The 26,053-nt window shown below is 46.8% G+C and overlaps 1 protein-coding gene across 6 annotated transcripts in view; it reads left to right on the top strand.

Annotated features, from left to right (window-relative positions):
• GRAMD1B (GRAM domain containing 1B) overlaps positions 1 to 26,053 on the top strand; it is a 203,686-nt gene that overhangs the window by 80,471 nt on the left and 97,162 nt on the right. For all 6 annotated transcript variants that reach the window (XM_032802336.2, XM_032802334.2, XM_032802331.2 and 3 more), the window contains exon 2: positions 656 to 733. In XM_032802336.2, coding sequence (XP_032658227.1) covers positions 656 to 733 — 78 coding nt within the window. The remainder of the gene's footprint in view (positions 1 to 655; positions 734 to 26,053) is intronic.

The raw sequence follows: 26,053 nt of genomic DNA, 5'->3' as shown, positions 1-26,053 counted from the left end.
CCAGGAAAGCTGATGAGTGTTGAATTTTGTTCCACTGTATATTTTCTCACTGCTTTACTGAACACAACCCCACAACTGGAGTGAAACTGTTTGCACTGTGCTGGTTTCACAGGGCTTGATCATGTTTTCACACAGTCCATAGTAAGTGGTGATGCGGAGGTGTTCCACCCTACGAGAAACACTAGAGGAGCACATAACTGTTGGTGCGGCTCCCTATTTGCTCTGCAACTGGAAGTAATTTGCAGTACTCTTTTGTGGCTTACCGTTTGGGCGAAGGGATTCGTGGCTTTGCTCTTCCCACCTATTTGGGCAAGCATCCGCTAGGACAACCTCCTGGCTGGGAGGAATGATCTAGGTGGCTGTAATGCAGGTTGCACAAAGAGGAGGAGTCTTAGTGTACACACACACACACACACACACACACACACACACAGCTCTGTGTGGACACTGTTATATTGATTTAAGAGTGAATGTCCACACAATGAGACCTGCATTAGTTTAACTAAACTACTTTTCCAACCAATTCAGTTAAATCACTGTGTAGACAAGTCCTAACTCTGTTTGTTTTAATTCTGTTCCTGTTTTCTTTAGGAGAGTGAAGCAGCTGGACCATCCAGAGCTCTAACTGCTTATGTCTTTCTGTCTCTTTCTGCAGCAGCCAGCAGAGTAGCCAGCAAAGCAGCCATGATGACGATTCATCCCGATTCCTGAGTCCCCGAATGTGTGACGAAAGGTAGGCCTATCCAGGTGACGGTAATCTCGCTCAGCCTGAACATGAGTATTGGCTTGCTGGGTTTGTTCATTATCAGGCAAATTATGGCTCATATTTTAGGTGTAAAACTATGTTATCTTGAATGATGTTAACAAGTAACATCTCCAATCCCTATCCCCTAAAGCCCTGCACTCCTAGTGAGGAACTTGCACCAAGAATGCAATGTCATCAAAGTATTCTCTGCAAACACTTCTCACCATTGCAAATACAGTGAATGTTGGGTATTTGTTAGTGTATACTTTGCTTTGGGATGTTGTCAGTTTAAACCTAAAACTGGAAAACCTAATTGTAGTGGAAACACAGAAGAAGGAACCTGCAATCAGAGGTAACAAGATGAAACCAAGTAACATATCAAATGTAGATAATGTTTGTAAACACAAGTGATACCATCAGTACAGGATGCACACTAAGTGCAGGTGCCTTGAAGACACAGGTAACAATATGTATAAGTTAAAACTGCACATGCAGCAGGCAGCACTGTATATAAATGCAGGTTATGCTACAGCCACAGAAAATATTGAACAGATCCTCTTAACATAGCAAATATTAATAATATTGTTATCTGATCAGTTATTGATAATGCATGAATGTGACTGAGTGCCGCTGCATAGGAGGGAATCTAGAAATGTCTAGAATATTGCCACAGCATATAAGAAGATAAGAAAGCAAGCAAAATTCTAAATGGGTAGGACAGTTTGGATAATTCATGGATGGGACGGACGTGCCTATATGGGTAGTATATGTATTTTACATTGAACAGTTGCTTATGTGGCTCCTGGAGTCTGAACAGCAAGGTGTTTGATGGGTCAACAGTGAGATCATGGAAAAGAGAATAATGTGCTGGAAAATCAGAAGATGTTAAGTAGGAGGGGTGTTTGTGAAAGGAGGAGGCAGAAGGAGATACCTGTCACTTTAAGGAAGAGAACAGTCCATCATGGTCCAGTTTCCCTATGTGGCTTGACATATTGTGGTTGTTATATGTTGTTTTACATGGGTTGTTTTTCTGTCTAAAATGCAAATTGCTCTCACATAGCTTTAAAGAGGTTGCCAGAAGTATGTAGTTGGGTGCTTAAACCTAATAGGTATGTCTACGCAGCAATTAAACACCCCTGGCCATGGTCAACTGACTAGGACTTGCAGGGCTTGGACTGCGGGACTGTTCAGGCTCTGGACCCTAAGGTCTGGGACTTTGTGGTGGGAGAGTCCCAGAGCCTGGGCTCCAGCCTGAGTCCAAATGTCTGCACAGCAATTTTTAGCCCTGGAGCCCAAGATCCAGGAGCCTGCATCAGCTGAGCCAGGCCAGCCAGGCCACTCTGCAGGTCTTTTATTCCAGTGTAGTCGTACCCTAAGCGACATAGGGGCACAGAGCTAGGAGTGAGGAGACCTGCATTCTGTTCCCAGCTGTGACCTCGGGCAAGTCATTCTTTGTGCCTTAGTTTCCCCATGTGAAACACTGGGATGATGATATTTATCGTCCAGTAAAGCACTGTGAGATTCTTGGATGAGAAGGACTATGTAAGTGTAAAGTAATGTTATGTTACTGTTACTGTTAAGATGCCTTTAAGTGGGTTTCCTTGGGTAAATTATCAAATATGGTATCGCTGGAGGTGTGGCAAGTGTTGTGGAGTGGAGATTGATTGGTTGTTTTTACCTGGGGGTTCATCACTATCTGCTGTATCCAGCAAAACTGAGGCAAGAGGCATCCCGAGCCATTTGCCAGTCTCCTTGATTCCATGTTGCTGTTCAAAACCTCTCTGTCCCATTCTAGTGAGGTGAAGAATTGGCTCTAAAAATATGGCACCGCACCTCAAAAGAGTCCCAAGTGCTGTAAAAATATTGGCTGATTAATCTTTCTAATACCCCTGCAGTAGGTAATTGCCATTTCCTAATTTTATGTTTTGGGAAACTGAGGCCCAGGGAATGTAAATGACTTGCACAAGGCCACACAATGAGGCAGTGGCAGTGGAAGGATTAGAACTCCTGAGGTCCTCACTCCCAGTTGCCATCCCAGTTACTTACGTGCTTGATGTTCATTTGTACTCAGGCTCCCTTACCTGATAAATCATAAATGATATGTCATTACCAGACCATTACTGGTCCAGTGTAAACTCAGCGTGTACACACTGAGGTTCAGCTTCACCTAGTCTTTGGGTTTATCCACTTTTGGGTGTGCATAGTTCTAGTCAATATGCAAGATACTTTCCCCCCTTTCCTAGCAGCACTAGTGTTGTGAGCACTGGAAAGAAACCCACTGGCACAGGTGTTGCTTTTGGAAACTGAACTGTTTTTTCCATGTGCTTTGCAAGTCAAAACTATAAAGTAACCTTCCTCACATTTATCTTCCAAACCTTTACCCAAACAAAACACCATTGCCAATTGATCATTAGCTTCCTCTTACCCTTAATAAACAACCAACTAAATTTGTACTGGAACTGTATTCCCAGATTTCTCTGCAAGGCTAGTGTTGAGACTAGGGCCATGTCTACACTACAAGACTACAGCGGCACAGCTATGCCACTGTAGTGCCCTAGTATAGATGCTTCCTACATCAACACAAGGGGTTTTTCTATCATGGTAGATAATCTACCTCCCCCAGTGGTGGTAGCTAGGTCAATGGAAAAATTCTTCTGTCATCCTAGCCACATCTATACTGGGTTAGGTCGGCATAACTATGGCTCTCAGAGGTATGAATTTTTCACATTCAAGTGCCATATATATGTCAACCTAATTTTAAGTGTAGACCAGGCGTAGTCTGTGGTTGAGCTGTTCCTCTGTCTGTTGTGTTGGGGACAATTGTCCGATATGCAAGGCAGAGATCCAGCAGCTGGGTAACCATTTCTTTGAAATTCCAGAATCCCAAAATTAATAAAAAATCCACTCTTGAGGTGGATTTATTCTACCTTCATACTGCAGCATTGGTGCAAAAGAGGCTGAAAATGAATACCTATAAAATCTTTGCGTATTATTTAATTAGTTATTATGCTACAGGCTCTTTGTTACTGCAGCCTGTTTTGTACTGTCCTGGTCTAGAACCCTGATTTTATTACAGCCTCTAGTCCTGGATTACACCTGAACTTTTACTTCTTAAATTGACTAGGTCCTGTTACTCTGTTAGCACACGGTTCAGCTTTGGGGTCAGTCAATGTGGCTTTTGCTCCTCCTAGGAATAGCATAGAATCACAGTCTGACAATCGAAGGCTTTTGACATCTTTCTTGCATATGGTAACATCAAGAAATGAGCCCCTAGGAAGAGACACTTACAATAAAAGCTCTTAGTGAAGACTCACTCTCCAATATGAGCTGCACTGGTGTCTGCTAAACCCCAGTAATCTTCACTCACAGCATAGGTGCTGGACCTAGGGCCACTGGGGGTGCTCTCACACTGCCTGGCTTGAAGTGGTTTCCAGTATGGGTTTACTCTTTGGTTCAGTGGCTCTCACACACCTCCACTATAAAAAAATTTCCAGCACCCCTGACTGTGAGAAAAGCCCAAACCCTTAAATTGAACCTTTTTTCCTTTCAAAATTAGCAGTCTATGTGCAGCACATGGGTAGTAGTTTTCATGAAGTGCTAAAGCGGAGCGATTAGCATGGGCTTCCAGTTTTATTCTCCCTAGCTCAGATTTGCATGCTTTACAATTCAACACCTGATTTTAGTTTCTGCCAGTGTTCCAGGCTCACCCTGGCTCTGGCGGCAAATGGGAAGGCAGGCGAGCCCTGCTGCCTTCCCTGCTTTTCCCCTTTATACAGATGGGGACACAGAGAGACAGGTCAAGTGACTTGCCCAAGGCCAGACAGTCTGTCAATGAGTGGGATGGGAACAGAACCAAGAATCCTTGGTTTTGTCCCTCAGCCTCTTAACACTGGAGATCACCCTCCTCCTAGCTCCTTCTCCCCACCAGAGTCTCTCTTAAGACACACAGGCAACTCTGAATCACAATCACAGAGAGCAGGTTTATAAAGTCAGATGCCATTTTACTTGGTTAATTTTCCAACTGTGAGCTGCAGTGATAAAGGGAGAATGAATATATTCCAAGGCAGTATCTGGCTGCTGATTGTGTTTTTATGACCTTGCGTACAAGATTAGATGGTTAAAAACTTTGCAAGGGGTAGCAGTATTCTGTGTTTACTAGTCCCAGCTGCTCTTATACTTGCAGAAGAGAGTGCATAGCCCCTTAAGACACAGCTGGCATTAAAACGTTATGAGGGAGGAAATGCTTCTTTCCAGGATGAACTGAGGCACTTTTCCCACCTTGTCTCCTCTCACAGGATCAGAGGTCTTTCTTACTAAGCCAAACTCCTGCTAACGTCAAATTCCTCCTAATTAATTCAATGGGAGATGAGCTGAGTAAGGACTGAATAAAAGCTTAGTAAGGACCTGAAGATTTGACTCACTCAGGAGAGAACAAGCCAGCCCTAGAGAGCTAATTAATAATCCAACAGAATGTTTGGCTCAGAACTCGTGCTTGCTAGTTGTAGCTAATTCTTTCCTCAATATATTTCACTCCAATTATTAGTCTCTCTGGTGCTGTTGATCCTGGCATAATTTACTAGCTGAGAACACTGTATACTGCTAGATCACAGGGAAATTGACAGCAAAGCAGACAGGTGCTTAGATATTATCTGAGTTTTGTCTGATGCTGGGGAACGTGTGAAGTCACATCACCTTGGTCTGGGATTTCATAGGTCAGGGCAGGGCAGCCTCCAGGTATGGAAAGAAACAGTGTCCTGGTGATTCAGTGGACAGTGGGGTCCCCTTTTGAGCCCAGGCTGAGCCAAAGTCTTGGTGTGCTGCTGGACTGGGCTGCTGGAGGTGCCACCTTTCAGATGGGGTGCAAAGCGGAGGTGCTTACCATGTATAGTCATTATAAAAGATATCCATGTCCTCCTTATAAAGTAGCGGTGGCAGTATCCCCAGTGACCTGTGTCTCATAAGGTGACCTCAAAATTGCTGCTGTTTATGTTTAATTCCAAGTAATTTTTATATATTGTTTAACTGACAAGACTAATCTTAAATTGACCTAAATCTAGGGCTGCTAAATTGCCTTTGCTTCTGTTGTTTGCAGTTGTAATCATGTCAGGCTCCAGGGCAGAGGTGCAGTGGTGTAATCTCTCCTTGGGGAGCAGTGGCTCTCGCTCATTGGGCTGACAAAAAGTCCCATTCATTTTTTTAGTTTTGTATAATGCATTATGCTGTTTATGAATGACGGGGGAAACCTCTAAAGGTTTGGAGTCTGGCCTGATCCAGATAAGCACCCAGAGGCTCAGCTTCTGGTGCAGGGTCTATGAACATCTTGAATTTGCCAGCCTGGACTGTACATTGGATGAGGCAGATCTTTCTCATGCAACTTATTTATTTTCTTTCAAGAACAATAAAGAGCCCCCATTTGCAGACTCTGAGTATCCTGCTGATTATTTACAATGTGCTGTATATACCTACCAAGCAGCATCTCTGAATACAAATAATACCACCTACCCCACCAGCCAGTGCTTCAATATCCCTTAACTCTCAGGAAAGTCCAAAGGAAACAAACAGACCCTGCAGCATGTCCCAAAAGCCAGCCGATGCAGGCTCTTTTAGATCAGGGTCAGAGGGCATTCCAGAGCCCAGGGGAACTTACAGAGAACAACCTGCCAGTCACCCCTGCCTCTGTTATACGGAGGTGAATGTAGCATCAGTACCGCTTCTGCCAGGCCATGCCTCTTGAGTGCATCAGTACCTCCTTATTCAGAATCTGCTGCACCTGGAGGGTGATGAGATTGTGTGAAATTAAAGGTGGTGGTGGTGGTGGGGAAGATTGTCATGTTTTTCAAACTGCATTAAAAGTTTGGTGTGACTTTTGGGGAAATCTTAATACAAGCTGCCCAGGTCCCCCCTCCTCACTGCACATGCCAAAAGAACAGGCCTTTAAAAGCATCTTCCAGCTGCTATGTACCTAGTGTGACCAGACAGCAAATGTGGAAAATCGAGACAGGGGGTGAGGGGTAATAGGAGCCCATGTAAGGAAAAATAAAAAAAAATCTGGACTGTCCATATAAAATCAGGACATCTGGTCACCCTATATGTATCTGCTTGCACCTGTGTGGCACAGGCAGTGCTTGCGCAAACTTCCAGTATGGCCTTAATTTTTCTGAGCCTGCTGGTGTACGTGTCTTAAGTGACCCTGCACTCAGCACTATTGCTGACCATAGCAAAAAGCAAGTTCGTACCCCCTCTGGAATCAACTTCCCTGTGCAGCCTGCCAGGATCAAGCACCCTTGTCCCTCCCACATCCCCTCCCTAGCACACCGCATCTGACATCACACACAGGTAGAGCTCTGCACGCAGCACCATCTCATTCCTGCAGAACTAGGACAGAGAGAGAGAGGACCTGCACCCACCCTGATACACATGGGAAGCTGCTGGGAGGTGAGAATATCCCAGGCACCAGCTGAGGGACGCTGGACCTACCAGGCAACTGTGGAAAGATACCAGAAAGGAAGATGTGATTGGGGAGGGCTGATCTCTTGGCTATGTCCAGCCATGTCTTGATTACCAGCCTGCACTTAGCAACAAAGATGGTACCAAGGATCTTGCCAGTCGAGTTAACTTGTCAGTGACCTGACTCGACAGGACGAATAAACTCAGAGCTATGATTCACACAGGGCTGATGTCCTCTGATCCCTTCAGACAGGACGCTGACTTTACCCTGGTGTTGGAAGCAGACATTTGAACGGCTGTGGCTGCTGCTGTTGCTATTGCCACTCGATGGGATGTAGGCACCAGACTTGGCTGGTGCATCACAGGGCCCAGCCATGGCTCAGAACCCATGCCCTGAGAAGGTCTCCTGCAGCACAGCAGTGAAGCATGTCTGTTACTTGCGTGTGTCTTCCCTGAGGAAAAAACTCTCCTTCTGCAGAGTCATGTAAGTTGACAGGTGTGGGTGAGGATGAGCTTGGGTCCTGTGCTGGGGTGGAGTCTGTGGGTATTATGTTTGTGCATCCAGGTGTCTGGGCATGAGAGACGTGGCTGAATATGCTATGCAGGTGTATTCAGAGTCCTAGAAGGGGAAAGCTAGCAAAGCAAACTAGGAAGAGTTTAATTTTGAGGTGCTGGGCTGGGACCCAGGAGACCTGGCTTCTGTTCTCACCTCTGTCAAGATTTCCTGTTTAGGTCTCATCTTCTCTATGTGTCTCAGTTTCCCATCTATCAAATGGAGAGGAGAATCCCTTCTCTAGCTCGCAGGAGTGTTGTAAGGATGAGTTCATTGATGTCTGCATGTTACTCAGATACTGAAGTGCGATAGCCATATGAGCATCTAGGAGCTGATTTGTGATACCCAGATGATCTTAGCCCAGAGTGGCCTGAAGATTGATTAGGGCTGAGTAGGAGAACCCCTGGATGCCTGGGTGAGATGAGTACACAGTACTGTTGAGTTTTTTAAGCTCATGCGTCAAACTGGGGTTATACACAAACCACACCAAACTGTTCACCCCTGTTGAACTGCAAGTTCAGGCTCACTCATGTGCTCACTTCTGTTTGAACTGCAGGCTTGTTCTTTACTGTGACCCTGAGGCACCCCTTAGGCTTATAGCAGAGAGCAGGCTTAAATAAAGTGTAAATGCCATGCTGCTGAACCAGCGGGAAGTACAGTCCTTAAGCTCATACACACAGGAGCCATTCGTGCTGCTCCCTTAGCATCCAAAAGTCCAGCGAAGGAAGGGGAAGAGAGAAATAGGTGAGTGGAATGGAGAGAAAAGGACAGAGGGGATGGGGAAGAGAGATGACAGAAATAGACAACAGCTAGAGAGTGATGGATAAGAGAGAGATCCAAAATGAGAGGGCAGAGAAGGACAGTTCATCTCAGGACAGGGCAAGAGGTAGAACGTTCTGTTCACAAATCATATCGTGACTACAGATTAATCACCTGCCCAAGCCTATGCAGTACCCGTGTCCCGCCAACCCTAGTGTAGCAGGCTCTGAGCCTCATCTCTCTTACACCAGTGTAACTCCATTAAAGTCCCTCCAAGGAGTTGCTCTTGGTTTACACTGGTGGGAGCAAGTGGAGGCTCCCAATGGACCTTACACCAACCTTTGCCTGCTCCTGTTTCCCTTTGTCCCTGAGAGGCATGGTGGTGGTAACACCCTGTGTCCCTGTCACTGTTCTCCTGTGAATGGAGGCACAGCAGGGACGGTTTTACACTGCCACTCCCATAGCTTCAGGGAGTCTATTTTCCATTGCCAGGCAGCCAACGTGATTGTGGAATGCTGCCATCTGCATGTGCTGGCAGGGGTGGATGTCTTGCTGCTCCATTAGTCTGAGCTAGGCAGCCCAGTACATTAATAAGGAGAAGGACATTCAAGAGTAAGAGAAAAAGAATGGATGTGCTTTTGGAGGAGGGAGATAAATAGGAGGCAGCTGCTTCTGCCTAATGCCAGTGTAAAATTTGGAGAGAATAGGCTCCAAGTATGCTGCCAAGAGATGGGTCTGAGTTCAGATCCTGGGTAGAAATGGTCCCAGTAAAGCCCTAAGTCAGGTGCAGCTTGTATCAGTTGAGCTTTGTTGCAAACCTCAGAGCGACTTTGTCAGAAGTGTTGCTAAGGTTCCTGGGTCTATTGAACCTGCCCAGCTCAATAGGGAGGGTGTGTTTTAAGGGATCTGGGGCAAGAGGGGTTTGTGCATATTGAGAAAGCCTTGAGGGAGTACCCAAATGGGGGTCACACATCTCCAACCCACTCAACTCAGAGCATGCGAGACTTTGCGAACCCACCTGGACTGACACTGAAGGGTATCATCTGTCTGCAGCTCTGCAACTTGCTGAGCTCTTGTCCTGAGCTTTCTGGACTGGCAGCATGCAGAAGCATGGTGACAAATATGGACTCATCCTCTGCAGAGGAAAGAAGCACCCCAAATCCCTCTCCGGTGATCTCCTCTTGACCCTTGGTGGGCTGAGAACTGGTATTGATGAGCTCTGGAGAAACCCTTCTTCCAGCTAGTTTATGGGAGGTTATGATTTTACCCTCTTTGTGGGGCCTTTGAAGAAGAAAAGGAAATGAAGAGGTGGAAGCAGGGATATCTCCAGGAATAATGGGTGAGCTTCAAACCTTTTGGAGGTTTAGATAAGCACCCCAAGCCTGGTCACTGCTCCATGTCCAGTCTTGGCCTGTGCAGAAGCTGCCACACACATGAAAAATCACAAGAGGAGGGAAAAATTAACCCAATTTTTTCAAACCTGGAAAAAAACATGAGATGGTGTTTGGGTGAAGGTGCAGGGCTGTCTTCTGGGCAGCAGTTCAGATTTGAGATGAATTTGGGAAAAGGTGCTGGGATTGGGTTCTGGATGGTAGTTTGGGCCTGAGATGAACCTGGGAAAGGTTATGTGTGGCCATTCAGTTTGGTTAATATTTTATGTGAACTGGTTCATCCATCATTAACCAACCCACCCCATGCTGACCACGAGTTTATTTGTGTAACTTCCTTTAATTTTCCTTTGCACATCCCCTGCATGGCTCAGGATTTATTAGACTGGTATGTTTGAGTTGTCTGTGTTGGGGCTGGGATGGTTGGTTGTGTGTGTGCCTGAGGGTGGTGGGGGTTTGGGGTTAATGAGAGATGGGGCCAGATCTCTGGCTCTAAAACACACTCCTGCCCTCAACTTTGGGAAAATTTGGATTCAGATCCAGATTCAAAATCTGCTGACCCTTATGGGTACAGTGCCAAATACCTGAGCTTTGGAGAAGTCCAAATCTGAAGGATGCAACTCCCCTCTGTTAGCAATGAAGGAGTATAATCCTCAGTGGGTACCAGTGCCAGTAGCCTGCCCCCCTCATCACACCCCCACTGCTGCTGAGACAGCCCATGGTATGACTTTCTGCTGGGACTTACAGGAATGGGCTGTAGCGATTTGATGAGAGCTGCACTGCTCCGCTAGGACCGGCACATTTGCTGCTGTTGGCAGATCTGTCAGGGCGCAAAGATCACCTGCTCCCAATTCCTCCTATGCCAGGATTGTTCTCCCTCCAATGTCTCCGAGGTGGGCTGTTAATTATAACGCGTGCTGCTGCCTGCCTGTGCCCGGCATTGTTAGGTAAAGTAGGTTTGACAAGTGGCTGGAATAAGATAAATTCCTCCTTTGTCTGCCAAGCTTGGAACCTTTTGCACCTGGTGTCCCAGCTCCAGAAGCCCCCAGCTGCCCTTTGGAGATGAATCCAGTACAGGAGGAGAAAGATCTGTCATCCCCATTATATGAGCTCCTGGGACACTCTGTTCTCAGCCGAATAGGGTCTGTTTTCTCATAGCCCGTTCATTAGATCAGCACAGATTCTGGAATTTGATGGACCCCAGCAAGGTTATGCCATCCCCCCCATCTCTATCATCCTTCCTCTTCCCCTCCATGATGTGCTGACCCATGATCTGAGAAAGGGGGTAGAGTGTCTTCTCTCCAGGATGGTTGGGAAGTGTTTGGGGGACTGGATAAGCCTTCCCTTTCCCTCTTGTTGTCCTGTGGGGGTAAGATGCAGGGAGGAGACCTGGCAGGATAGGTCTTTTTTGTAGAGCCTTGTCTTGTGCTTTGATATCCCCCAGTCTTGAGAAGATCCACAGTTGCCACTTATGTGGGTGGATGGACCTGAATTTTAGAAAAGTCCAGTGCTGTCTATGAAATAAAGGGCGATGGATAATTTTATGACAGATCTGTAGTTGTGCAGACAGAGTTAATGCTTCAGGGTATCCAGCTGATTGCTCTGTTCAAAAATTCATTCTCAAGTCATCTGGCAATCAGCAGAATTTATTATGGGTGCTTTTTCCTCTAATGCATCTGGCATGGGCCAGACGCTGGACTTCACAGGCTGTTTCAAGCTGGTATCGTAAAATGAAGCATGCCTATTGTTAAATCCCTTGGGAACATAACAATAATAACAATATTTAGCTCTTATTCAAAGCTTTTCATCTGAGAATCTCAAAAGGCTTTACAAAGGTAAGTCAATGTCATTATCCCTATTTCACAAGTGGGGAAACTGAGGCACGGGGAAAGGGGAAGTGGTTTGTCCAAGGTTAAACAGCAGGGTATTGGCAAAGCTAGGACAAGAACCCCGGTCTCCCAACTCCCAACCTAGTTCCCACTCCACTGGACCCAGTGTCTCCCTGTTTGGTTAGATAAGCCTCCAGATGTCCCTTGCATGTCTCACTGCACATGGAGAAAGTTTGACAAAAGTCATGTTGAGCTGTGTCACAGCCCCTGATACACAGGAGTGTGTGTGTGAGGGGGGGGGGAATGACAAGATGCTTTTAATGCCTCGTTTCCAGGTCTGAGAAGCTAGCTCAGATAGTCTTAGTCCTATGCCTGCCTGTTTGCAAGTGCAGAAGGGGCAGTTGTGTAGTTGCATTCCACCTGCTGACCATATTTAGAGAGGCTTTTTTTTGATGATTATAGCTAGAAAGGTAGCCTGACAGTATTGCTGCTCCAGCTTCGTGGTGGGGCAGGAGGGAATAGGGAGAAGCTTCTAGGAATAGCTTTCTCCATCTGGCTGAAAGGCGCTGTTGTCCTTATGGAGTCCTTCAGAGCCCCTTATTTACAGCACACTCATCACCCCTCAGTGAATCCAAGCTGCCCTGTCCCAAGCAGGCTGCCGTACCTGCCTTAGGATCCACAGGTGGGGTACTTGGGAGGCACATGGAACTATGTTAAGGGGATAAGGCCATATAAGGAGAATGGAAGTAGAGCAGAAAGTGTAGAGTCCCCGTCCCACCCAAACCCAAGAGCAAACCTGAATTACACTTTTTTGAGATAAAAGGAAGTTTGGCAAAATGCTGTATTTTCTCCCCCAAACAAGCACCTCTGTGTGTTCATGGCAATCAGAACACGGTTCAAACGTGTGAGACGCCTCACAGACAAAGGATCCTTCTCCCTGTGTTTCCATTCCACTTATGTAGAGATGGGAGAGGAGAACTCAGTTTTAGGATGCTTTTCCAAACCAAATCATCCAGTCATTTCAGATTCATCCGCCACCAATAGAAACCTCAGCGTTTTCAGACCACTGGCAGCTCCATGCACAGCTTGTCCCCTTGTTATGTGTGCAGTGCCTCTGCAAAATCAGTGTTTCCCAATTTTATGGGCAACATATAAATGCTTGCCAGTGCCTCTGACATGCTCCGTGTGCTGTGTGTCACCAAGGCATATGAATGTTTGCAAAGCTGGGCTCAGGCAAAGATACACCACATACAAGAGATAAAGATGGAGAGCACTGGGGGAAATTTGTGTATCTATATCCTTAGTAATTGGTGTCCCTGCCAGGGAATAACTAGGTATTCAGGATAAGTCTAGACATCTCCCTTGCTCAGGAAAGGTGCTTGACACCTTGTTGAAGGGTCATCACAAAGCAATCTGGAACTATCAGTTTTGATGGTCTCTTAGCTGCTGACCCAGCCTTATGGAACAATGGATTTCCTACACAGGGACACTGGCATGGCTGGTGTAGTGGCATCTTTGCACCCTGGGCACATAGCAAAAGGAAAGAGACTGTATTTAAGAGGGGCTGCTGCTCTGAAAAGGAGGTGGGGTTGATCATTGCCACATATAAGCAGAACATGAAGGAGAGAGGGAGGACAGGAAGGACTCTGGCCAGACTGAATACTGACAGACCTTGTACTCTTAGATGGGGGAGATCAGGTATGGGGAGGGGCGTGTTCGGACTTCTGTTTTTCTCCAAAGATCTGTAGCTCTCCAGGATTTTTTTAAGACTAAAGGATCTGTGGTTAAGAAAGTCCTTTGCTAAACCTGTCCCTTGCTTTCCTGCCATGTTGTCCCCGAAGGGATTAAGCCAGAGTGCCCAGCTAGGAGGAACTCTGAGGGAATGTGTGTAAGCAACTAGGAGTCTTGGGAGGTCTGAGACACTGGTTTTGGGCACTATGGCAACTGGACTGTGGAGCTTTATGTTCCAAGGAAGGGCTTAGATGAAAGACCTGAACCAGGAAGTGTGGGTTTTTTTGAGTCCCAGAGCTAGACAGAGTGACTAGACTCTGCCCAGACCAAATTGTCTTAGAAGCACATGAGACCCAGCAACAGGGTCCCCTTATAACAAACTGATGTCTGTACAATGCAGTTCTGGGCCAGGTTGTGACAAGAGCCTGGATGCACTTAATCTTCCAGTCCTAGCAGGAAGAGCAGAGAGAGGTTCAGAAACAAAGGAAAATAATAATTGAAAAATATTGTAAGAACTTTCTCCAACCTGGAAAAAAAAAATAAAGACCTCACCAAACAGGGAACAGAAGTATTTGTCCCCCAGGGAACCAGGAGCGCCGCTAGCTTTTTTGCCACCCTAGACTGTGGAAAGTCCCGCCCCCGAAATGCCGCCCCCGACAGAGGCAGCAAAAGGTCCGGCCGCTGCAGTTGCCGCCCCTCAAATGTTAGCACCCTAGGTGACCGCCTACGTCGCCTAATGGGTTGCTCCGGCCCTGCAGGGAACCCATACCAGCTGTACTCTGTTCCTTAAGTCAGCAGTTCTCAACTGGGGGTCGACGGCTGAAGCTCAGAGCCCCAAGCCACCCCCACTGGGCCCCGGAGCTTTTATAGCATATTGGGGGGGCCTCAGAAAGGAAAAGGTTGAGACCTCTGCCTTAAGCCACTTAACTCTCCTCCAGATCTGGTTCCAAACCCCAGAAGACATGGAAAAAATGAAGGTAGTGGGCTTTGATACTACTTAGTGCCCCTGCCAAACCTGTCTTTGAGGGGGCCTTTTAGGACCCAGACTGTAAGAAGTGTCCCATTGCAGGGTGGCTTAAGTTTCCAGTGAGATTTCATGGTTTTTTTTTTTTAAGCCAAATTTGTTCACTGCTGTACCTTTAAATATAAAGCCTCCTCTTACTAACTGCTCTCCTGAAGTGTCTACTCGTCCACTGCTGAAATCCGTGAAGAGTATGTTCTTCAACATCAATGATATTAACCTTTTCCCAGTGCCCATCAGTGCCCAAGAGCCTTTGATTTTTCCTAGGGAAAAATCCTGGCATCAGATATCCTCCTTCCTTGGCACTGCTTCTCACTATGTGACGTCCTAACTTTCTAGTCTTGCTTTGGGGGTTACTGGAAGTGATTAGGCCAGCCCATGTCTCCGTAGGGATGAGAGCCAGCCATGTGCTGATTGGCTGCGTGGAGGGAAGGGGAGAGCAGCTCTTGCGAATGAGTCAGCAAGCAGAAGGCAAAGAGAAAGTGTGCAGGATGCAACTTGCTGACTCGAGTTTGCACTGAGCTGCCTCTCTTACTTGAGGGATTAGAATCCCATGCATCCAGGTGGAAGGAGAAGAAAGAAACCCCTCTGATGGATCAGCAGTACTGGGACTATTTTCCCTCTGGCTCTTCCTCTACAAACCTAATCGGGGCTTTCCTCTGAGTGTCCTAGCATCCTTGCTTTCAGCCATGAAAAAACCCACTGCTATCAGCACTGCTAAGGTTCAAGTTGACCCTTCGTTGCAGGCACCGGACACAAGTGGAAAAAGCAGTTTAGATGAGACAGCTTCACTCTGGGGAAGAGGTTAGCTCGAAAGAAACAGTAATGTTGGTTAATCCCCGTTATGAGAATTTGATTCTGATTATTATTAACCTCAAATCCTTTTGGTTCTGGTCCAAAATTCTCCTCTAATCTCTCCGGGTTATGCATCTTATCTTGTGGTGGCAGCAGCAAGTTCAGCAGAGACCCGAAGGCAGCTGTGCCTTGAAAATTGGTTCTCCCCCAAGAGAAGAAATCTGAGAACAGAGAAGAGACATCGGTGCCTCTTTGCACGTAGCACAAACCCTTTGTAAATTTTCCCGTTATCGCCCTTTGATCAGCCTAATCATGTCTCTTTCCCTCTGGGGCCAAAACGCCAGTGCCTAAAAAACAAAACAACCCAGAACTATCATAGTTGTGGAATTGCATCTCTCCATAGCGGGATCTGAGGTCACATCTCTGTGCTGCTTCCGCCCCAAAAGTGCTGCGTTTATGTAACCACGTTGGGATTTCCATCTCCCTGTGGATTTGGCAGCATCTCTTCCTGATTGCTGGGAGCATATTGGAGCACGGACAGACCTCCCTACTCCTGCAGGTGACTGTGCTTGTGTAAGTGCTCATTGTGAGCTGTGTATTCCTCCTCCTCCACCACTTCCCCTTTGCACTTGTTTCCTGGCCAGCTGCAGAGTGTTTGTGAGTGTTCTAGTGATAAGATGGCAGCATGTGTCATCCCTGTACACCGTGCACCATAACAAGGTCAACCATTGTAATCAGTACTAACCAATCTCCTTCCCTCTCTGCCTGGCTGGTTCTTGCTATACTCTTCTGCTGCTGCTTTTCGCACGTTGACCCTAATCCCTCCCTGGACTTTGCTGTGCTGTTCACGCTGTCCCCCTCAACCCATAGTAGTTTGCACTGCTGCAAGCTCTGTCACCCTCCTCCCTTTTATTTACAGTGTTGGATTGTGCTCCCCCTGGGATGGATTGAGGGATTTGGCAGGGGGCTTGGATCCACCAAAGTTTCAGGCCTGGAGAGAACAATCCGTCCAGGCCCCCTCCTACTTCCTCATGGGCTTTATTCAAGGACACTTGAGTTCTTCAACTTCTGTCAAGGAAACTGGGCAGGCCACCTCAACAGACAGTCATCAGCCATGCACTGCACTGCCACTTGCTGCTTGTTGCTTTGTGTGGGTCCCTCAGAATCTGAGGCATTTATCCCAAAGGTCCTGCCTACCTGCTCCCTTGGCTGATGAACAGGACAGTGAAGTTCCTGAGAAGTAAAAATACTTTGAATGTTGTATTCCATGTTTGCTGCCTGCTATAAGGCATGGAAGATGTTTCTCTTACCTCACTGTTCCATCACTGTCCTCCTTAACCTTCTGGAAGATCTGTCCCATGTTAGCACGGGTATTCAGCATTGAGAAGACCCAGCTTGGAGCTGCTGAGAAAAGTTTTTGTAATAATGAGGTAATGGACTTGTCCACACATGGACAGTGGTCCCCCTCTCTCCAAATACGGAAATTGGGTTCAATCCAACTTGTGTCTTGAGATTTAACCCATCCATTCCCTGCTCTTCCCTCCCTTCAGGCTTTTGAAGTGATGGGTCAGTGGGCTTTTTTTTTGTTCCTTTTCTTTTAATTCCTTTCCAGTCATTCCCCTTGTGACTCTCCTTCAAACGCATCCTTCCTGGCTCCAAATTATCCTATCCCAAACCAAACTCATTTTGCACGTCTTAACATCTTCCCTACCTCTTCTCACCTCAAACTCTCTCTGCAGTGCCTATTATAGTCTCCCCATTTCCATTACCCTCAGATTCTTACCTCTCTTTATACCTATAAAAATCACCACTCCTTTTTTCTTTACCCTCCCACTTTGATTCTAATTGTTTCTATGCCTCTGTAAAAATCAATCATCCTCAGTTTCAACTAAATATCCACCGTGGTTCCCAGAATTGAACTAGTGCTCCCGAGAATATCTTTTGGCATCCCTTAAAAAAAACTTAGCTACCAAATATCCCAAAAGTCTCCCTTAACTTGAGAGAGACAAGGTAGGTGAGATAATATCTTTTATTGGACCAATTTACGTTGTTGGAAGTGACAAGCTTCTGAGCTTCAGAGCTTTTCCTCAGGTCTGGAGAAAGTAACCAGGTATTACTTCATCTTCCTTGTCTCTCTCATATGCTTGGACCAACACGGCTACAACAACTCCCTTAATTTTAGTCTTTGTACATATTCCAGGACTTTCTTTCCTGTAGCCCTTACAGTTTATTTCTGTCTCTTTGTATTAACTCCTCTTGCTTTCACAGGACACCTACTTCTGCAGTCCTAAAAAGACTTAAATTGATCTCTAATGCTTAGGGATAGGGATGAGAGCTATTCCTGAGGGCAGATTACCTCATATCTGCATACTGCAGGGTTCTTACTCCTTCCTCTAGGGAATATCTGGTATTGACCTCTGTCAGAGGCAGGAGACTAGGCTAGGCCTGATCCAGTCTGGCCATTTCTGTGAAAGCTGCTTTGGTGCAATATCCCTTAGTACAGAATCAGAAACCTTTTCAAGCCCATAGATGGAATGCAGGCTCTGTATAAAGGCTAGTTTCATCACTTTACTGTCTGTTTTATGCACTAAGGGGAAGGCTTTGAAAGAGGCTAGTGATTCTCAGGGTTTCAAGGCTTGAGTGCCCAACCTGGCACACTTTAAAGGGTTATCTGAGGCTGGACACTGATCACTATCACTCCCCTTTGTGTCAAGTTGGGGCATTCAAACTCACTAGACACTGTGGAAAATGTTGGCCTAACAAAAAGTAGAGCTGATCTGTTACAATAATGACTGCTTTGTCTAGTCCCCAAGAGGAAATAAATCCTGAAATATCATATCCTTCCGCCTAAAGGTGTGCAAAATATTTACAGTGAAAATTTAAATTGACTGGCGGTGAGACTCCGTTTATTTACAAACTAAAAAAATTGATTTATTTCACTGAAAAATCGACTGTGTTTCAAGAAGTTTTCTCTTGAACCTGGGCTTCTTTTGCAATGTGAAGGAACTCATTTCTGAAAGAAAACAAGCCCCTCCAGAGCAAAAGGTAGCTTCAAAATTCAAACCTTCCCAAGTTTCTGATTAAAAACCAACAAAAAAATGAAAATTCTGTGAAACAGTGTGTGAAAATAGTCATCAATCTGTTTCAAGCAGTTTCAAATCTGTGGTGTAAATTAAAAAAAAATGGTTCCAATTCCACCCTTTCTGCTTTCTCCAATAAGAGCTTTTTCCTTCTTTCGGAAAGAAACTCTTGCTCTCCCCAGCATCTATAGGAAAATATCCTGCCTTCTTGCTCTTGCAGGGCATGCTTTATCCTCTGTGAGGACCCTCCATCACCCCACCTTTTAAGAGCGAAAGTCTTATTTCCCACCCTCTCTCTCAAGATCCTCAGACATAACACATGCCTTTTCAAGCACCACACACATTTAGTGCAGAAATAAATGGTTTGACATCCACCCGGCATGCCGTAACAGAACAACTACAACTCCCATGATGCAGTAGGCATGTGATACATCCTCACTCCCTACGCAAATACAGCCTCACATGATTTCCCGGCTGCTGAAGCACAGAGTCAGCCCTTCATAAAATTTCCCTGAGGAAATAGAGATGGATCCTAGTTTGGGGATGCTGGGCTTGCAGATAACCTCCTCTGACAGCGGAACACTGACTCCAGAGAGGATTCAGCAGTTTAGGCATATTTTCCCAGGGTTCAGTACTCCTTGCAATCCCTAATCCTTATGTTATGTCTGTTCCCTGAATTCCTGTACCCACACACTGCACTCTCCCTAGGCATAATTTCCCCTCTTTCTGTCTCCTTGAAATCTTTTGATTTGTTTGTAGCCTTCCCTCTCAGCAATTCATTTGCTAATAGATTTTGCTTTGTGCCGCCTGCTACTTCATCATCCCTTTTGCTCCACCCAGGGTTGTGCAGACTGCCCTGTAGCTGTGACTGACTGGATGAGCAGCGCTATACTTAAAGTGGCAGGGCCTAATGTACAGTATTTTGGTCTAAGTGCACATAAGCACACAGAGTTCCTAGGAGACTGATATGGTCGGCCTCTCTAAGCCTTTTGGCTTTGCTTCTGTGGATACTCTAACAATTAGCCCTTTATGATTAGCATTGGACTCCCACTGGTTGCTAGAGTGGAACTGGGACAGGAATAATTTGTTTGCAGCAGCTGGTTTACAGTCCTGTATCCCTGCGAGAGTAGGCCATAAAGGGTGTGTGTGTGTGTGTCTAAGAATGGACATGTGCATTTTGCCTGTACAGCCAACTGTGCTTGCATGGAATGTGTACAGCATATGACATTTGAGACTGGCTAAGGAGCTGGGAGGAGACGGGGCATTTGGGTGTGTTTTGTAACTCCTGTTAAAGTCAGCATGGGCTCAATGGCTAAAATTGAGCTGAATACTTTTAACTATTCTCTGTTAGCAATGGATGACCCTTATAGCATTTTCAGGTTCAATTTAGTTAAGGACCCAGACATCTGGGAGCCTGATTCTGATATCTTGGAGGGGGTAAATCAGAAGTACCTCCACTGATGTCACTGGGGTGACATCTGAAGGAAACTCTGGATCCTTAACAAAAGTCTCTCTGATCCTCTTATATCTGCAAAACTGGGCTTCTGATTTCATGAGGCCAGGTCTACACCTAAAACTTATATCAACCTAGCTACGTCACTCAGGACTATGAAAAATTTAGCACTCTGAACGCTGTATTTAGGTCGACCTAACCCCCGGTGTAGATGCGGCTAGGTCAATTGAAGGATTCGTCTGATGAACTAGCTACCACCTCTCAGAGAAGTGAATTATTTACTGTGACAGGAGAACCTCTTTGGTCAGTGTAAGAAGTATCTATGCCTGCACCTGTGCCTCTGTAGTATAGAATATCCTGAGAGTGGGCTTCGCTGGGGGATGTTTGCCATTTGCTGTTTCCAGCTGTCTCTTTTGTGTGGTCTTAGCTCCTCTGCCACCACTCCCAGTTGCTGCAAAAATGAACCCAAAATATTAACACCACTTCTTTTGGAAATTCAAAAGCCAGGCAGGGTTGGAATTCTGGATGATAGTTTGCTGGGGCTCCTTCCTGTTTTTGTTCAGTGTGTGTGTACCTGCTGCTTGTGTGTTTGAGTGTACCTAGGTTGCTCTGTGTTGTTTTCATTATCTACACTAAGCTGCAGCCAAGGGTGAGGACCATCGTTGCCAACTTTCATACGGTAAATAAGCATCTTATCTTTTACAATAAGCCAAAAATCAAGCTAATCCCATTTCAAAGCAAGGTCAAAACAAGCCAATAGCTAAGAACCCCAACACTCTATGGTACTAGATCCCCCCCGGCGTGCAGTATGGGACTGTGGTGGGCCTGCAGCGCACCCCTGACTCTCTCCTCCCTTTGCTCCAGCTTCCTGGGAGCCAATCAAAAAAAAAGATGCAACAAGCTGCTACAAGCCAAACAGGCAGAAAGCTACAAGCCAAAAACTAGCCAACAAGCAACTCACAAGCCAATTAAGCCAAAACCAAGTCCAATTTCTGCAATTTTTCTGCTGGTTTGGCCTGTCTGGTCAGGACCGCGTTATGCTAGGCTGTGTAAAGACAGGTGACAGAAAGGACAGTCCTATCCCCAAAGAGCTTTTGCAGCTAAACATTTTAAAAAGTTTTTTTGGGGGGGCTCTGGAGTTGGGGAGAGGAGCAGGACGCTGCTTCCCCTCTTTCCCCTGGGTGCTCAACCCCCCCTTCTGGCCCTGGCCCCGCCCCACCCACACCCTTCTATTGGACCCTGCCCCTGCCCCGCCTCTTCCCACCCCTGCTCTGCCCCCATTCCAACGCCTTCCCCCAAATCCCCAGCCCCACCTCCTCCCTGCCTCCTACCCTGAGCGTTCCCACTCCTCCCCCTCCTTCCCAGGGGGAAGCAGTGGGAGGTAGGCAGAGGAGGAACAGGGACGCGGCACGCTCAGGGGATGGGGGGAGGAGAAAGTGGGGAGTAGGGGGAAGGGGAGCTTGTTTGCCTGTCGGTGCAGAGCACCCACTAATTTTTCCCCATGGGTGTTCCAGCCCTGGAGCACCCATGGAGTCAGCGCCTATGGGGAGGAGATGAGAAGGTATGAGGATGCATTAGACCTGCATCCATGCTGAGGAGGCATCAACATGCCAGTAACAAAAATTGGTGTTGGGGCCACATGTCCCCTTGGAGCTTGTGATTGAGGTTGACTGTGTGTGTATGTATATTCATAGAGTGGATTTTATTATGTATTCAGATACAACCATTGAGAACATGCTGTAGAGAATAGTTCTGAATTACCAGGAAAATAGACAACATGACTTGTGTGTACCTGTGCATCTGTGTACAGCAAGGTAGGTGCATTGCGAGACTTGCACAGCCACGTGCTGTACAGGAAAAAAAAATCACTCCTTGCAGTGCATAACATATAGCACAATACTATACACAGCTGCGCGTACTTTCTTGTGCTCCAGCCTTTCTGAATGTTGCGTGTGTGCATCCGGCACATTGATGGCATTACGTTTGTGGTTTGGAGTCTAAATATCAGTGTCTGTTTGCAGGCCCCCAGACACTGACAACTGTGAATATGGTGCATGTGTGGGTTCATGCTGAATACTGGTGAACCCAGTATGTAGGTGTACTCAGACCCTCTGGGATATTTTAGTGCCTGGTTGTGTGTGCACACACTGCATGATGATGTGTGCGTTCTGTAGCTTGTATATCAGTGTCCTATAGTCTGCGTGTACTGTGCAATAGTGTTTGTGTGAGGGTGTTGTAGATACTTTACCACTGCCCTGTAGACTGGGTGTACTATACAGTGGTGCCCTGTGTATGTGTGTACATTGTGTGCTGTATTATCTGTGTGTGTGTGAGAGAGAGAAAGCGAGAACACTTTCAGACTGATGTTTCTAGCCCTTGGCAACTTGAATCAGTCTGATTCTGCAGCACTTTGCCCTATCCTCCTGCTAGGATTGCTTGTGTTTGCCTGGTGTACCAGAGTTAGTGCATTCCAGCCAGTTGTATGCATCTCTTCCCAGGCTGGTCAGCTAGTACAATCCAGATTGATTTACTGTAGTAAAGTAGGCCAGAAAGGAAAACTGCAGTAACTGTGAACGGAGAAGCTGTCCCTGCTGGACAGGAAACCTCAAATGATGAATGGGGCTGTATGAAGTCATCCTGCTCCTCCAATCAGATGGCCTGTCTCAGAAAGGCAGGGGCCTATGCAGATACAGCTGCCTTTCAACACTCGAGCTGTTGTGCCAAATTTACCTTACAGAATGCTTTTTCAGTGTCAGAGCCATGTATATGAACCAAAGAGTTCCCAGTTTAGGCCCCAAAATTTTCTGAGTGTCATTGTGAGCTGAGTATTTTCAGTGGAATATGGATGATCACACTTTCTTCCTACACCCGGATCTCTCTTTAAGAACATCTCAGGTTTATCTCTGCACCCAGATCTATGTCTGCTGTACCTGTCTGGCTTTTCCCCCTGCATTCTTACCTTTAAAGCTGCTTCCTTCCTCCCTGCATTCCTCCTAGTTAGCATCCATCAGATCCCACTCATGCACCCATGTACTGTCCAGCATCCATCTGCTTTTTTCCTCCCTCCACATTTCTGTGGTGCCCAGTGGAATGTTCCTGGTGTTGCTTTCCCTTCCCATAGAATGAGAGAGGGGAAGCAGCACGTAGTCTTGTCCAGGAGCAAGGCAATTTGCTTATGTGCTCTCTGAAGAAGCTCAGAGTGCAGAGGAAGATGAGAGGATGCTCTCTTCCTCAGCAGCATGCTAGACCTTTGGATGGCACAGGGGTAGTTAGCGAATGAATCACATCTCCTGCTGAAACACCTTGCCTGACTCCAGCTAAGCGTCTAAATCAGAATCTTGTCAGGGGAGCTTAAGGGGCAGAGAAGTCAGCCTCTGGAGTGGCTTTCTCCTTTTCCTCCCTGTCTGGGGCAGCTGGGTAGGCCTGGGGCTAGTTCTTGACTAACTTTCTTTTTATTCTCATCTGCCTGTCAAATTGTTCATCTCTTCCTCCTCATCTTTGACTTTCCCTTTCCCCCCTCCCTTCCTTCCCTGAATGGTCTTGTTTACCGATAGGCCAAGCAGAAAACATGGAGGCGTCTGATATGGCGACAGCAAAGGTAGGATGGAAATGCTGCCGGCCTCCTTGTGCGTAAGTGGCTTCGCTTGGCAACTTCTTCCTTTTTTCACTTGTCCTTTTACTTTCTCCCTTCCCCACCTTGACTCTCTGGGGGCTTCCTTAGTGCTAGGGGACGCTAGGGATAGGAGCCAAGTCTCACGAATAAGTTCCTTTCCAAGTTTTACACCTTCAGCCTGGATATGCTACTTTCCTTTGAGGGCTGGTGTCACGTCTTCCTGCTCTAAAAAATTTATGCTGCAGCCCATTATGGGGATTTTTGAGGGAGAGGGAAGAGCTAAGCAATCCTTGGTCTCTGTTGCCCTTTGTTGCCTTTATCTGCCCCTCACAGAAAGGGCAGAGATTAGCTGGGACAGCTTGAAAGCTGGATAAGGCAGCTTGGCTGTAGTATATCAGGAAAGACACCAGAACGGGTTCTCACAATTTTTTTTGTGGGCTTAGAGTGCAGCCACCAGTTGGTGGCCGCTCTGACAATTTTTCCTAAAATACTTAATTAACTTTGGGAAAAACAAATAAATATGCACATATCCATGTCCAAATCACAATAATGTATTTATATAGTGTTTTTTTTGCAGACTCAATAATAACAACATACAGTTGTCTCATTTTCTTTACTGGACCTAAACAGAAAAGAAACTCAAATAAGATGCTGTGCATGTTCCTGTCTTTTGTTGTTGTTGTTTCTTTTGCTTTATGGGTTGCGGGTTTTTTTTTGTTGTTTTTTTAGATTTGCTAGCTAGGAAGTCGTCTTCTGTGAAAATTAATATTTGTATGTTTCTTAATATTGCTTTTCACAGCAGATTTACTAGCTAGCTGGGAGGCAGTGAAAAGCGATATTAACAAACACACAGATATCAATTTTCACAGCAGACTTACTCAGCCCTGGCAAGCCAAGACACAAATTAAGCCTTGGATGTGGAGGTAGGTAGGGAGGCATTGGAGGCCAGAAGTGATGGGGTGGATGGGTGAGGGGCTGGGACAGTAGTGGGGACCAGGGGCAATATGGGGGGATGTGAGCCCCAAGCCCAGTGGCCGGAGCCTGAAGGTGTGTGGCCGGAGTACAGAGCTCACCGCTATGCAGCCAAAGCCCAGAACTCAAAGTCCCACAGTCAGAGCCCAGGGCCAGAAGCCTGAGCCCCAGCATCCCTGGGAAAGTGGGGCAGTCACACTGGCTGTCTGCCTCCTCCTGCGTTTGTGGTTCAAGAAAGACCAGGGCCCAACCCCTCCTTGCAGCCCCAAGGGAGGGGCTGCTGCTTTGTCCCAATCTCCCCAACCACCACCCAGAAAAAGCCAGGGTGCTGCAGCTGAGAGATGCTTCATTAGAGCATGCCTTAGAGGTTGGATTCCCATACTAGGGAAACTGGATTGCAGATCAGAAATGGCTCTCAGCAGTGTATTGTTACAAGGAGATGGGGAAGGGAAGTGAGCTAGTGAGCGGCGGTTTTCAATGCACTCGCTCATTTGTACAGAGTTCCTGCATTCCCTCGGGTTGGGAGAGTTCCTGCAGCTTTCCCAAGGGTTGGGAGATTGGAAAGTGGTGTCAGGTTACAGGAATGCAGCCAAATAGACCAGGCTGGGTTTCTGGGGGGAAAAATGGGCCCGGAAGTGTGTGCCATGAACTGTGTCAGCAGCGTTCAAAGAGGGGGATTTGCATACACATCTGGGCATGGCACTGTTAGTATCTCAGTGCCAATGCCCATGGCAGCAACTGTGTGAAGGCACGGGTCTGCTGCTGTTGTGACTTGGTTAGACAGTAGGATAGGATTGAAATATGGTGACCATATCTGCATAATACCTGCAGCCTTATCACTTTATGCTTAGGGCTGCCAGGCATCTGGTTTTCAAGTTGAATGCCCAGTCGAAAAGGGACCCTGGCTCCGTATGACTCCCAGAAGCGGCTGCCAGGTCACTGTGGCCTCTAGCTGCATGGGCGACCAGGGAGGCTCCGGGTGCTGCCCTCACAACTCCCCACAGCCTAACCACCTGCCCGAGCCCTCTCCTGCACCCCAAATCTCTCATCCCCAGCCCCACTCCAGCGCCCACACCCGCAGCTAGAGCCCTCATCCTCCCTGCACTCCAACCCCCTGCCCCAGCCTGGAATCCCCTCCTGCACCCCAAACCCATCATCTCTGGGCTCACCCCAGAGCCCTCTCCCAAGCCTAGACCCCCTGCCCCAGCCTGGTGAAAATGAGTGAGGGTGGGGGAGAGTGAGCAATGGAGAGAGGGGGGATGGAGCAAGCGGTGAGTGGGGCCTCGGAGAAGGGCCAGGGCAGGGGTGTTGGGTTTTGTGGGGTTAGAAAGTTGGCAACACTATATTGTGCTGTGATCTCAGCAGCTCCTGGAAGCTAAGCATGGTTGGAATGCATCATAGTTTAGATGGGAAAGGCCAGGTAGTGCAGGAAGTGATATTAGTGATTATGAAGCTGAACGTCTTCCTTTTGAAGTAGCATTAAACCAGAGACCCAAGCATTGTGCTAGGGTGTGCTGTGTTGCTGAAAATACCATCTTTAGCAAGATGTATATTTGAGGCCCTGAGCATTCATGCTTGTTGAGGAACCCATGATGCATTTCCTAAGAGGAAGGGTGTTAACCCCGTGCCTTTACCAAATTTCAAACTGAGTAAATATTTCCCCTTGA

This window comes from Chelonoidis abingdonii, chromosome 18 (assembly GCF_003597395.2).
Source record: "Chelonoidis abingdonii isolate Lonesome George chromosome 18, CheloAbing_2.0, whole genome shotgun sequence".
NCBI classification, from domain to species: Eukaryota; Metazoa; Chordata; order Testudines; family Testudinidae; genus Chelonoidis; species Chelonoidis abingdonii.
The sequence above is the reverse complement of the archived record's forward strand: the minus strand, read 5'-3'. Positions and strand labels throughout refer to the sequence as shown.